The 12,858-nt window shown below is 34.2% G+C and overlaps 2 protein-coding genes across 2 annotated transcripts; both read right to left on the bottom strand.

Annotated features, from left to right (window-relative positions):
- Window positions 1-1,311: 1,311 nt before the first annotated feature.
- On the bottom strand, window positions 1,312-5,338 carry LOC110635819 (HVA22-like protein k). The gene is made up of 8 exons (XM_021785295.2): window positions 5,182-5,338; window positions 4,883-4,941; window positions 4,548-4,645; window positions 3,903-3,954; window positions 2,904-2,967; window positions 2,517-2,612; window positions 2,080-2,152; window positions 1,312-1,849 (listed from the first exon to the last, which is right to left on the bottom strand). The coding sequence occupies exons 1-8, from the start codon at window positions 5,197-5,199 to the stop codon at window positions 1,740-1,742; spliced, it is 570 nt and encodes a 189-aa protein (XP_021640987.2). The 5' UTR covers window positions 5,200-5,338; the 3' UTR covers window positions 1,312-1,739.
- Window positions 5,339-7,333: 1,995 nt separating this feature from the next.
- LOC110635818 (pseudouridine kinase) lies at window positions 7,334-12,449 on the bottom strand. The gene is made up of 9 exons (XM_021785294.2): window positions 12,022-12,449; window positions 11,770-11,895; window positions 11,187-11,289; window positions 10,606-10,653; window positions 9,565-9,662; window positions 9,330-9,444; window positions 9,109-9,191; window positions 8,175-8,733; window positions 7,334-7,898 (listed from the first exon to the last, which is right to left on the bottom strand). Exons 1-9 carry the CDS (start codon window positions 12,106-12,108, stop codon window positions 7,840-7,842), a joined length of 1,278 nt encoding a protein of 425 aa, XP_021640986.2. The 5' UTR covers window positions 12,109-12,449; the 3' UTR covers window positions 7,334-7,839.
- Window positions 12,450-12,858: the final 409 nt, after the last annotated feature.

Below are 12,858 nucleotides of genomic sequence, written 5' to 3'. Positions count from 1 at the left end.
ATTGATTTTGACGGGTACCTTACTCCTTGCCATCCCTAGCTCTAGTTCACTCTTTAGCTAAATCGAGATCAACCCTTATAGGTTTAATTTTATAGAATTTCAGTCTGATTTCTATTTGGTTTGAATGCTATTCTGACTAGATCATGAGTAGCGATGTCAACAGGTCGTGCTTTTGCAGATATTCAATCCGACAAAATTCTAATAAGATGAATTTTAGTATTATATAATCGGATTTGACAAGAATTCAGATTTGAGGAAAAAGAAATCATGACATATTCGAATCAGGTTTAAATTTTACATGTTAAGTATTCATTACCCAAATCCATTTATATAAATACTTAATTAAATATAAAATATACATATATTTTTTATAATAATATTATAAATTTTATTTTATATAAAATAAAATTTAAATATTTTTATAAAATTATTAAAATTTTAAAATATAAATTATTAATCTAAATAATTTTTTATACAAAATATTAATTAAAAAATATAAAATTAAATAAATTCAAATTTTTTTAAATAATAATAATTAAATTTAAAATGAATTAAATAGTTAAAAATAAATTTTAATTAAATTTAAAATAAATTTAAATTTTAATAATATTAATAGAGTTCCGATGAGAGAATTTTCACGAATTCGCTACTTTTTGCCACCCCTAGTCTTGAGTTCATATTTAATGTTACGTCAGCCGTTTGTATAGGTATTAAGGGGCTTGTCCAGCGTTTACTAAATGGCCTCCCTAGTTTCAACCTTACTAATTTTAACAACTATTTGTTAAAAAAGTAAACTAAATTTAAGAATTAGACATGGATTCAATGTAGTCATTATTAAAAAATGCAGGGGTTTTATCAGACCCTGACAAACAGATTCATAACAAGAATCACACGAAATTAATTACAATATGAGATTTTTCTATAAAAAAAAAATTAACATACCAAATTAAAAAAATAAAATAAAATAAAAAACCATTTAAAACTTTAAGCCACAAATGTTTGACCCTAAATAAGAAAATATTTTTTATTGATCCATATATGCTCCAAATGTTATTTGGAAATGCGACCGCAAAACAAATGGAGTCTTACAATCCGAAACTTAAATGTTTTTTTTTTTTTTAATAGCTTAAGGATCATAATCAATCCCCAGAAAATTAAGTGTCAAAAGAACACTTAATTCTCATTATAAACAAATAGCAATATTGAATACCAAGATTAGACAAACCCCTCAACTCTCCAGACAACTACAGTCCATGGAAGCTCAAACCTAACCTTATTGAAGTCTAGATTTTATCCACTATTTACACCATATTTCAGAAGTGGGATGAACACCACTGTAATCTGCAACTTCATTGTAGTTTTAACCTCATACAATTACACATGCATATAGACGAGGTTGTCAGTTCTCATTTATACAAAACTCTCTAGAATGCACATGTTTGGCTAAAGTTTCCAAACTACAGGGCAGTTCGAAGTTCATTTTCTATACACTAGCAAATGGGCTAAAAGTTTTATAGCTCTGGCTCCACATTTACAAACATCTCCATCTAGACAACTCTAACTTCTATTGAAATTAATAAGCTAATATTTTGATCCATAACTCTATTCTCATTCTTACTTTAGGCCTAAGAAGAGTAAAAGGGGAAAAAAAAGTCAAGGGCAACTATAAACTTCAAGTTTCAAATAATCCCAAGGAAAAAAGAAAATATCAACAAATCACACTAGTTAGGAAGAATGCCTTAATCTTCATCATCAGATTGAGAATCCTGGATACGCCTTGCTCTGCCTCTGAAGGCACCATTTGCTTGTCTTTGTCCTGGGTGAATAATATCCTGAACCATATGGTGCACTGACCACAACAGAAATTAAAAAGATAGCAAGTTTAAAAGAACTAACAGACCAAATTATTAAATCTTGATAATGCACATAGATGAAATTTAACATCAAGACATTTTAACTGACATGATGTTTGAAAATCACTTGCAAACATAGCATACATGATAGATCTGAAATTTCATTTGCTGTATCAATTGAAGGTATTCAACATTTAGGAAGACTTTAATTTGTCCAATTTCATACCTGATACCACAGCTTTCACAAAAAGTGCCTTAGCAAACTTGAATTCTGCTTGATGTGTAATGACAAATTTCTCCTGCAAATTCAGCAATCCATTAGACCACTTGAATTTGCAATTTGCGGTCCATAGTTCTGTACAATAAATACTACAAAACTGATGTGGCATATTAAGCAGCATGTCATCAATGATAATCCAACCCATGCATCTGGTCACCAGAACTTTCCATTGCACAGAATATTTTTGGACACTGAGAACTTAAACTAGTTCTCCTTTCACAGTGGAGGATTTAAGAATCCCTTGTCTTGAAACCAAAGTGTTCAGCATATTTATGAAAAAGTCAACCTCATCACCCTAAATGCATTGATTTAGCACACCATCCAATGAAAATCCATCTTAACAGTTCATTTCCTTTAATCATAAAATGCATACAAGTTCTTACCACTTCACGATGTAGAAACTCTATCATTTGATCAAATCTAGCTTGATGCCTCAATAGGAATGGGCGCAGATGGTTCATATACAATTGCCTGGCTCCCTGTTAGCAAGCAGTCATCCAGTGGGCATCAGAGCTAACTCAAGGTTTAAACTTTTCTTCTTTTACATACACTGATAGCTTCCAATATAGATGGTTTATTTGATCCTCTTCAAATAAAGTTATCCAAAAAAGAAATTGTACTGGCATATTAAGCAAACATGTCAATTTCATCTGACAGGCAAATGATGCAAAGTCAGGCATAGTCAAGAAAATCTTTGAAAATGAAATGCATATGGGATTAATAACTAGTAAAAGAAATCCATAAAGGAAAAGCAAAATGGTGAAGCTTACATTGACAGATGGCAGCTGTAGCCAAACAAGAAATGCAAACTTCATATGATAGTAGAGAGGAAACCTGAAGAACAAAGTACAAAAAAGCTTCTTTAGAATATGATATCTCATTCAAAATAAATCAATAAAACCAAGAATTATGATTAGAACTGTGTCATACAGAAAGGGAAGACTACTATCAATTTCTCAACATTATTATATTAACAACACTCAATGAACATGAAAAAAAATAATCATTAAATAAACAAGCTAATAAATAGCTTTATATGATAGTAGAGAGGAAACCTAAAGAAACAAAGCAAAAAATCTTCCTTAAAATAAAATATCTCATTCAAAACAAATCAGTAAAACCAAGAATTATGATTAGAACTGTCTCATTCAGAACGGGAAGACTACTATCAATTTATCAACATTATTATATTAAAAACAATCAATGAACATGAAAAAAAAAATCAATAAGTAGACATGCTAATAAATAACCAATAACCTTATGTGCTCACTGCAAGATCAAAAATAGAATCATGTTCCAACTCTGAGAAAATAATCAAATGATAAAAAGCTCAATAACTTTTGCCTTGTTGTTCTACCACCAAAAGCAGAACATCCTTCATTGTTCAAAGCCATTTATCATTCAAACAGAATTCAGAAATCCAGCCATCTCTACCACAACATTCAATGAAATTTGAAAAGCATGCAAGCAACCATTTCATGAAGTAGGCTATCCGCTCTATAAAAGGACTTTTTTTTTTTAAAGAGGGAGGGAGGATTGTGGTGTTGGGTAAGGATGGCCTTGGGAAATTGTCATCATGTAGTTTAAAATACATTTTTTTTTTGACTAAAAAAATAGACTTCTTATCACTTACAAGAGGAAATACATCATCCAGTTCAATTGAAAAAGGGTATGAAATTAGCATCGGTAAGTTTGATTTGCCAGCCAATAAACCTCAATTTCAAATATAAGAAAACACAGTAGAAAAAGAAAGGGCCTACAAACTGTACCAGGACAGAATTTTATCTGCAAACACTTCAGCGACACTGAAAGTTCCATAAGCTGCAAATACCAAGAAACAGCAGTATGAAATATATCCAGGACCATAAAATACCATAAGTATCATTCACTTTCCCACACCACCCGAGGCAGAAACTATGGCCAATGAAATTCAAGTACAAAAATCAATTAGGAACATTTGGTACATTCCCATGTGACAACATGCAAAGATGCATTGGAGGCTGAGAAGGGTGATATGATATACGGCATGCAAAATCACACCCCCATCCCAAAGAGAGGAACAAATGAAATAAAAGAATCAAGAAAACCTACACGCACGCATTAACAAAAGTCCCACAGACAGTTCTACATCATTCCAACTTTGCACAATTTATTTCAAAAAATGTTGCTCAACACAAAGCTCAGTTGAGTGGAATTGCCCAAAACTAAATATGGAATGTGGTATATTAGACTGTATCAGTAAGTAATAATTAATTTTTCCAAGTCAAATTATGCAATATACAAGTATCTTCTGCAAAAGAGTGAAAAGTCGATAACATTCACATGAAGACTCCACTGCTTAAAAGAAACTCCTAAAGAAATTGGAGGTGCCAGCGCGTGTTATATAAGATACGAGTAGCAAGAGAAACACTAACCTGCCCAATAGAGAAGCCATTTTTGTTGCTCCATTTGATCCTTATTCTCAATGGCCTTAAATGTTGCATAAACAGGCAAAAGAGTCCCCACAGAACAACTGCACAAGCTAAGCATTAAAGATACATCCACCACCAAGAAATGAGCCTTTTCTCAATCTTAAACTAGATTAAAAAAATACCCAGTTTGACAGAGTGATCGAGCAACAAAACATAGCATATTAAAGATAAAAAGGGATTAAAAAGATTTTATGCAAATTAAGTGGCCTTTCATATGAATTCAAATCCAAAAAATAATAGAAGCAGTAACTAGCACTTAAGAAAGGATTAGAGCATACCATGCTGTACGGACGACAATGTTGGAATTAAGCGGGCAGAGAAGCAATTGCAAACCAACCTGCAGACAGAAGAAAAAGAATTCACATAGAGAAACGCGAGCAAAGAAGGAAAAAAAAAAAAGGGGGGGGAAATTCTCAAGCGCGTTGAAAACAAGTTTTTTTTGTAACCATGGAATCAGATTAAACTAAACAAAAAAACTCAGATATTAAGAAGAACAAGAATCTGAAAGTATTGGGAATGAATTAACAAAACAGAACCAAACTTTTCATTCAGGAAACGTAGAGAAAGCGACTCGAACCTGGCTTGGGAAAGCCATGGGACCGACTTTTGCACACAGAGTCAGAGACCAAGGGAGATGGTTAATAAAAAATAAACCACATCTTAGCAAATGATTTAATTAAAATTTGAAGAGGTGTGAATTGGGCCGTTCTGGGGTGGTCGTCTTTCAAAATAGTTAAGGGAACTGATGGGCTTAGGTTCGAATCCTGAATGTAGTGGGCTTTTACACTAGATCGGTTTAAGCTAAGACAAATACTTATTTTAATTTCTTTGGTTTACATAAAAATTTATTTGAAAATTTCCACTTTTAAATTTATGAAATTTATTAAATTTTATTCAAATAAATAGATAAGAATTTACAAATAGAATTTACAGATCAATTTATCACAATTCAGTACATAAAGTCATCAAGAGTTGGGCCAAACAAAGTTGCCAACCAAAGGTAGGGGCTAATTTGAGCTACAGGGCATCTAATCTAAACCTACTCAGTGTTTTTATACAAGAGCGATTCCTTTGCGTCGCACTTTCAGCAATAGGATTAAGTGCAAGACACCGATCCATCAGCTGAGAATTCCTTTGTATAATGCAAGTTATTTACAGAATCATCAAGCTCATTTAGGTAACCAATGAGCCTTCAATTCAGTGATACTAAAATTATTTATGAGGTTTCAAGTTCAAATCCTACTCAAGAGTATAATGGAAAAAAAAAAAAAGTAGCGTTCATTCAGGTGCTTGAAACTCCAAGCAACACAACACTATTTGTCATTGCTGCTTAAACCAGGAAAACCAGTCTTTGCCAGCAGCATTTCCTGGCACCTCTTGGCATCGCAACCTCTCTTGATTCTCTTCAACAGACATTCCCTTCATCCTGTTTCATAATGAATGGTGAACCAAGTTCTTTTGAGAAATCAGGCAGCATGTAGGCACCAGAACAGAACATTGGAAACACAATAAAGTTCCATCTTCCTAATCTAGCATTACACATGGACTAAAGAAAATGATTTCCTCTTCCTTAAAATCAACTTTACCAAATTTCAGTATAGTTTCATCAACACAAGCAATTTTGGTACAAAAAGCCTTCATATGTTCCCATACATGTTGAGAAAAAGAGTGACAATGTTTTGTGGCATAAACATTGGAAATGCAGAGAAAGCTTATGCTAATATCCACATACCTCCTGAACATGACCGGTGAATTCATCCTCACTTCATGTTATGTGATCCTTCAGACACAAGCAAGACTGCACAACATATTTGTATGTTTTATATCTCACTGTATTTCTGTTTGCACGTCAACATTCAGAACATTGTCTTCTGAACAGAGTACCACAGAAACTTCATGTATCTCCGCATTCAAGCATGCTAACATTGAATACATGGAATCTGCTTTCCTATGGGTTCTATCACCAGAGGTAAATATATGGACTCCTTTCGCCTCCTTTCCCCTCATCTGCTTCCCTATCCTCCCCATCTCAGCCCAGTTCCCTTCTGCTGCATAAACATTTAGCCAATTGCACATAAGAGTTTCTCCTCCATTGCTAATTCTGCATTCCTATTTAGCCTACAAGCATTCAATACTGCCCTATGGACTATAGCATCCAGTTGTTCTTTGGGAATCTTTTTCATGAGTTATAATGCCTTTTTTAGTTTATTAGCCCTAGATCAATTATGCATGTGCAGTGATCAATTTCAGGCAGTGTGTTATAATTATCAGTCGAAAAAAAAGAAACACTTTTCATCTAAATCCACAATGACAGTAAGCTGATAGAAGGGCAGCAAAGTAACTGAATTTGGCCCGACTCCTTTCTCCAACATTTCCTGAAACAGCTGGATAGCTTCAATCTCTTGCCCATGATGAGCATAACCACCTATCATGACATTGTAAAGGATAAAATCTCTTTCGCTAACTTTTTGGAAAATATTTTCTGCATATCATACTCCCACATTTTGAATACATATAAATGATAGCAGTGGTCATTTAATTATCCATTGCAATCCCCATTCTGAAAACATTATCATGAGTTTTCTTCCCCGGACTAAATGCAGCTTGCAATGCACAGGCCCAAAGCAAGCTCACAAGGATCAAAGCATCGGGAACAATTAATTCCTTAGCCCTAAACTCATTAGAAAGTTCGAAAACAGATTCACATTGCTGTAATTTGACATACCGAATAAACAAAGCTGTCCAAACAATAGCATTCTTCTCTATCAAGTAATTTTACCATTACGCTAAAGCCACCCTCTAACCAAATGGCCAAAACCAATAAAAATAACAATTAACACCAAAGCATCAGCCGTCACAAGAAGTAATACAAGTATAGGATAAGAATGTTCCAACACTCATTTTGAGGTAACCATTACATATAACCCATCATAGTACTCCATGCTGAGAAAGTATTAGAACTTACACCTAAGTATATTTCTGAATTAGTTGCAAGATTGGAGAATCATTGCCACCATAAAAGGAATCTTTTCATTCTCTTTTGTCTTCAGAATTTAGGTTGAAGGCTTGATTTCCCCTGAAAAAGTCAGACATGAACCTCCCAAGGAAATTGGTCTGTCTAATCAAGCACCCTTGTTGCTTCTTGAGGTTAGGAAAACCATGATACCATCTGAGAAGCTCCAAGTTCTGCTTGATTACAACAATATGACTAGTTCAACATTTCAAGGTTGTTTTTTTACAGCATGGATTGATGGAACAAAACTTTGGCAGCAGAATACACCAGCCCTGCACCATCTGCCCAAAACAAATTCACATAAAGCACTATCATCAGCCTTGCCGAATCTGGCAATTCTTTGCCAAATCTCAAAGGTTCAATGCTATTGCTTAGACTATCTAGATTTATTTAACATATTTATCAAACAGATGCCCCGACGGGTTGATCACAAGATTCTTTTACAGGGAAATATCCACCATTTCCAATGCTATTTGTTCATGAATCATTCATTTCATTTATTTGATTCCTCTTGTAGCAAAATTTACAAAGTGGAAAAAACATGTTTCTATTCATACCTGCAATAGAGGCCAAACTAAATGATGAAGGCACATTGGTCTCTGCCTCAACAGTATGTTTGGCAACTGCCATACCAACTGCCACACTCTGCATAATATCTAAGCCTTCACAAAGGGAAGCAAGTGTCCCACCAACCAAGCAGTCACCAGCCCCTGTAAGCCTCACAACTGAGGCTGGAAGGGCAGGAAAATGCACAGCAAAAAGATGAGAACTCCCCTGACCCTGCATAGCACCAAAAAATTTATTTGATGGACAGCTTGATGCTACAATATCATACAACCATCCAGTAAATCCATATCTTTTGGTTCTTTCCAAACTACTTCTCATGAAGTTTGGCTCCTTAGAGCATAAGAACACCCCATCTGCACCAAGAGTCACAACAACTATCTTAATACCCTTCTCTAGCAAAACCAAGATGGCAGGCTTTAACATTTGGAATAAGGACTCTGTTGAGCACTTTCTGCAATTATCTTTTTCAACTGGATGAAAAGTATTTCCACAAGACAAAGCATTTGCCATGGCAATAAGCTCATCTTCATTGGGTGATGCAAAAGTTACCTGTGGCAATCTTTACATCAGATACGATTTAATAATAAATAATACATTAGATATGGTTTAATGCAGGATGTTTTCTCTTACTCTTTCTCGTACAAGGTATTAAATTCTGGTTTTGAGCATTGAGAACAGTTACTTAAAATGATATTCAACTGTACAATTAAGAGCTCAGTAGCATGTAACATAAAGTTTGATATGATTTTGCAACGTCCGATTACAAACTCAAAACAAAATGCTTGGAAGTTAAATCTAACATATGCCCCATAAAGAAGAGAAGCCGAATTTAGAATTAATGAATAAACCTAATGGAAGTTTAATAATAATTAGTTCTGCAGGATATGTAAAATAAATAAATAAAAATATATTCAAAGTACTCACGTTGTTGACAATTGAGGTGATTCTCATGGATTTTGCAACTGAAACAGGCTCAAACCAGACTGGGATGTTATATTCTGCTGCCACTGAGTAAAAAACAGTTTACTGGAAAAGGGGGGAAAATGATGAATGTGGGAGAGGGGAAATTAGGAGTGGCATCAAGTTCATAAACAACTATATCACGTATACATGCAAGAGAGAGTACAGTGGTATGTTACAAGTACCTTGACAAGAAGCTTCTAAAGCTGGAGGTATCAGATTTGCATCAACCAGCAGTACAGAAGCAGAAGAAATATTACACTTAGATTGCAGAATCCACTCGGGGGTGAGGAATTTTTCCTGGGATGAGGTCATAATATAAACATTTAACATCCTGCATTTATTATTATTCTTGAGGCCTACACAAGTTGGCAGTCAAATGGGTCCTATATCAATATAATCCATTCAAAATGAACTTACAACTGCTTCCACATTTGCAACTGCAGCCACCAACTCTCCACTGGTGTCAAAAATGTTGCATATGACAGCAGTTCTGATATTTTGGTGTTTTCGGATGCCTATTCCATCAATACATTGACGCTTAATTTGATTGCCAAGAAAACAATAAAAAATAAAAACTTCCAAGTAAAGGACCACATTTCCTCTCCAAATGCTCTAAATGCCCCTGATTCAAAACTTTAATCCAAGTAAGTACGAATAGAAAGAGGCTTTTCCTCTCCCTAAAAACATAAAAATAGTAAAGGTTATCTACTTGAGTTCACTCTGTTTTCCTATACAAAAACTTCTAACCAAACCAGATATAATCCAGGAAATACCAACAATTATGTAAAGAACATTCCACAACTTCCAACTCATGCCACAATCTAAAAGCTGGAAATTAACCAATTTTGTATTATGTTCCAAATTTAACCAATTTTGTATTATATTCCAAATAATCCATTCACCAAGCTGATCCTCATCTATGTTTTGGAAATTGCTGCATGTTAAAATCCTCTGACTCCACCTCCCAAGGAAAAGAATTCTCCAAAAGAGAGAGAAAAAAAGAAAAGGTTAAGGTTTTAAATGCTGTTTTGAGATTTTTCAGCACTTTCAGTTACCCAACTCATACATACCATTCTACCTAATTATTTAACTCCAAATCATTTTGAGGCGGACTCCATATTCCTCAGTGTGCCATTATCACCAGCAATTTCCGTAAGAAATATGCCCTAGGCATCAACCATGGTTGAAGAAACAAGACATTGATCTAATACTAAATAAATCCAATTGGTTAGTCAGGGACTCCAATGGCAAGAAAACTGGTTCATCCTAGCAGGTTATTCGTATATCAAATGTAATTGTTAGATTACTATGGTCTTTTAAAGTGGCAAGCCAAGTAAGATTTGGAATTAAAACCTATAGGGCTACTGTATGTGCATGAGGAACAGAGATAAAATACATTTGCTGTGAACAAGATATAGTCACCCCAGATTATTTAGTTTCTAAACATAAAAGTTTAACCTTCTGTGGATAGCCCAGCAGAATTCCAGTACTCCAACAGCATGCTCCCTATCAGAAGTAAGAAAAAGAATTTCCAATTTTCAGAAGAACTTGAATAAGCTACTATCTAAATCTGATATGTTATAATACTGGTAAACTTTAAGCAGAAGATAAACAAATTTATGGACAACAATCATTTACAAGTGAAATAGTTGCAATTATATAAAAGTAACACAGAGACTTTGGCAGGCGACCCAGGAATCTATAAATCAATGGAACAAAATAACAAAATCATTCAAACACAAATACATAACAACAATAGGCCAGCAAGTTCAATCGTTAATAAATATTAAGATTCTAAGCTATTTAGCATAGAAGATCTTAGCCAGAAACTGCTATGGAAGTGTCTCAACTTCCAAAGACTGGAATTTTCGTTTCTACCGACAATCTATTTCAGATAATATAGCACAGTTCACATGATCAGTGCAAAAATAAAAGGATTTCTTGTGAAATTATGTAGGATGTGCCACCAAAAAACTTAAAAAAAAAAAAGTTTGTTAAGTTCTCATGGTTGAAAAAGGGGTACAGTAAAAGAAAATTACCAGCGATATCAATGCCCACAGCACTAATCATGTAAGACTTAGTTCCAAGCTTTGACATGCACTCGGCAATATTCCTGGCTACACCTCCCAGTGCATATTGGACCTGAATTCAATTAATCCATGTAAGTAAGAACCAGCAAAAGAAATCTTGTACAAACTATTTCTCACATTTTACCGATATTGGAATTACATTTAGATAAAACACAAGCCAAATCAACCTTAACATTGTGGCACAATGTATTTAGACATTAATCACAGCATATAACTTCAAGGCTTCAAGCTACAAGTAATGGAAAGGAAGCACCACTAGTAAGTATTAGCTAACTCATCATTCTATAAACAGAATTCAACTAATTACACGTTCCTAGTGGGGTTTGATTCTCTCTTTTAATCAAGCGAAACTAAACCAAAAACCCAAATATACAGCATTTTCATAATCATTGCAAGGAGTAACAGATGATTCCATTTTACTAATCAACCAAAAACAAAGTAAAATATCAGAAACTAGTCAACTTTAACATAATATAGAAAACCCAATCAATTACAATATAATAGAAAGTGTTGAGAAGAAATATACACATACCTTACCGGGAGTGGTGGTTCTAGGACTCGGATGGATGGATGGAGTGGCATGAATATCCAATATCATGCCCCCTATAACTACTGGGTGTGCCTTCTCTTGCCTCGTTTGCCCACCTTTTAATAAAACCTTAGTTCATCAACAACAACAAGAAAGGAGGAGCATAAAATAGCGTCAAAAAGAGTACACTCACAGCAAAAAGAGAGCAAAATTGTTAAAGAAAAGTGAAAATGAATGCCAGTGAGATAATCTAACCGGGTAAAGAGCAAGACTGTTAACTTCAGGTGGCAGCAAAAGGTGACGAGAAACACAATCCAGTCTCCTCTGCACACTGCTCTCCATTTTCTGAATCCAATTCCAATCTCCCCCAAAGACCCAGTACGTGAAAACTGAAATGGGTATATAATATTAAGAACAGTGAGAAAAGAAAGGAAAACGATTTTCCATTGATTGTTTTTTTATTGATTCTGTTTATCGGTTATTTATCTTTTCCATAATTGATTTTGATTAAACTCAAATTTATCAATTTTTGGATCCCACTGAAGATTCTCTTTTTCCTACTATTGAAGCGCTAGTTTATGAAAATTAGCCAAGAAAGCCGAAAATTTAATTAAAATAAAAAGAATTTTAATTGTAATGAGAAAAAAAAAATCTGGTTTGTATCGATTACTTGTTTAGGCATGATTTGGATGCCATGGTTCAATCTCGAGCCCAATTCTTAATTATTAGAGCTGCTATTTAAAAAAAAAAATACTTTTTGAAAAATACCTGAACTCCAACACTAGGCCCAAAAAAACGTTTTCTCTTCTCAATCATTGGGTTGCGCTTTTTTAATCCAGCGCTCTAATTTTCTTTATCGAATTTGTAATTGAAGATACAAGTTATCTTCTTTTATCTTTCATCTATGTTATTAAGTCTTGAAGGTCAGCTTTGAACAATTTGGATTTTAGTGCTTTTTTTGTAATACGTTGGACTTGGCGTGGAAGGTGTTTGATGAAATGCCTCAGCGACTTGCTGTAACACCCCGTTTGCATAGCATAGTAGATTTTACTGTTCCGGTAATCGGTGTCGACCCGAACAATTAAAGTGATT

This window comes from Hevea brasiliensis, chromosome 18 (assembly GCF_030052815.1).
Source record: "Hevea brasiliensis isolate MT/VB/25A 57/8 chromosome 18, ASM3005281v1, whole genome shotgun sequence".
Classification (NCBI taxonomy): Eukaryota; Viridiplantae; Streptophyta; class Magnoliopsida; order Malpighiales; family Euphorbiaceae; genus Hevea; species Hevea brasiliensis.
The sequence above is the reverse complement of the archived record's forward strand: the minus strand, read 5'-3'. Positions and strand labels throughout refer to the sequence as shown.

What these genes read in the sequence shown, in the direction of transcription:
- LOC110635818 (XM_021785294.2), bottom strand. Translation starts at nt 12,108, where the DNA reads ATGGAGAGCAGTGTGCAGAGGAGACTGGATTGTGTTTCTCGTCACCTT. An exon ending in TTTAGAAGCTTCTTGTCAAG is followed by an intron (nt 9,192 to 9,329) that starts GTACTTGTAACA and finishes TTTTTTACTCAG; the next exon opens with TGGCAGCAGAATATAACATC. An exon ending in TAGTTTGGCCTCTATTGCAG is followed by an intron (nt 7,899 to 8,174) that starts GTATGAATAGAA and finishes TGTTTTGGGCAG; the next exon opens with ATGGTGCAGGGCTGGTGTAT.
- LOC110635819 (XM_021785295.2), bottom strand. An exon ending in ATTGTCGTCCGTACAGCATG is followed by an intron (nt 4,646 to 4,882) that starts GTATGCTCTAAT and finishes TAGCTTGTGCAG; the next exon opens with TTGTTCTGTGGGGACTCTTT. An exon ending in TGTGAAAGCTGTGGTATCAG is followed by an intron (nt 1,850 to 2,079) that starts GTATGAAATTGG and finishes TGTTGTGGTCAG; the next exon opens with TGCACCATATGGTTCAGGAT.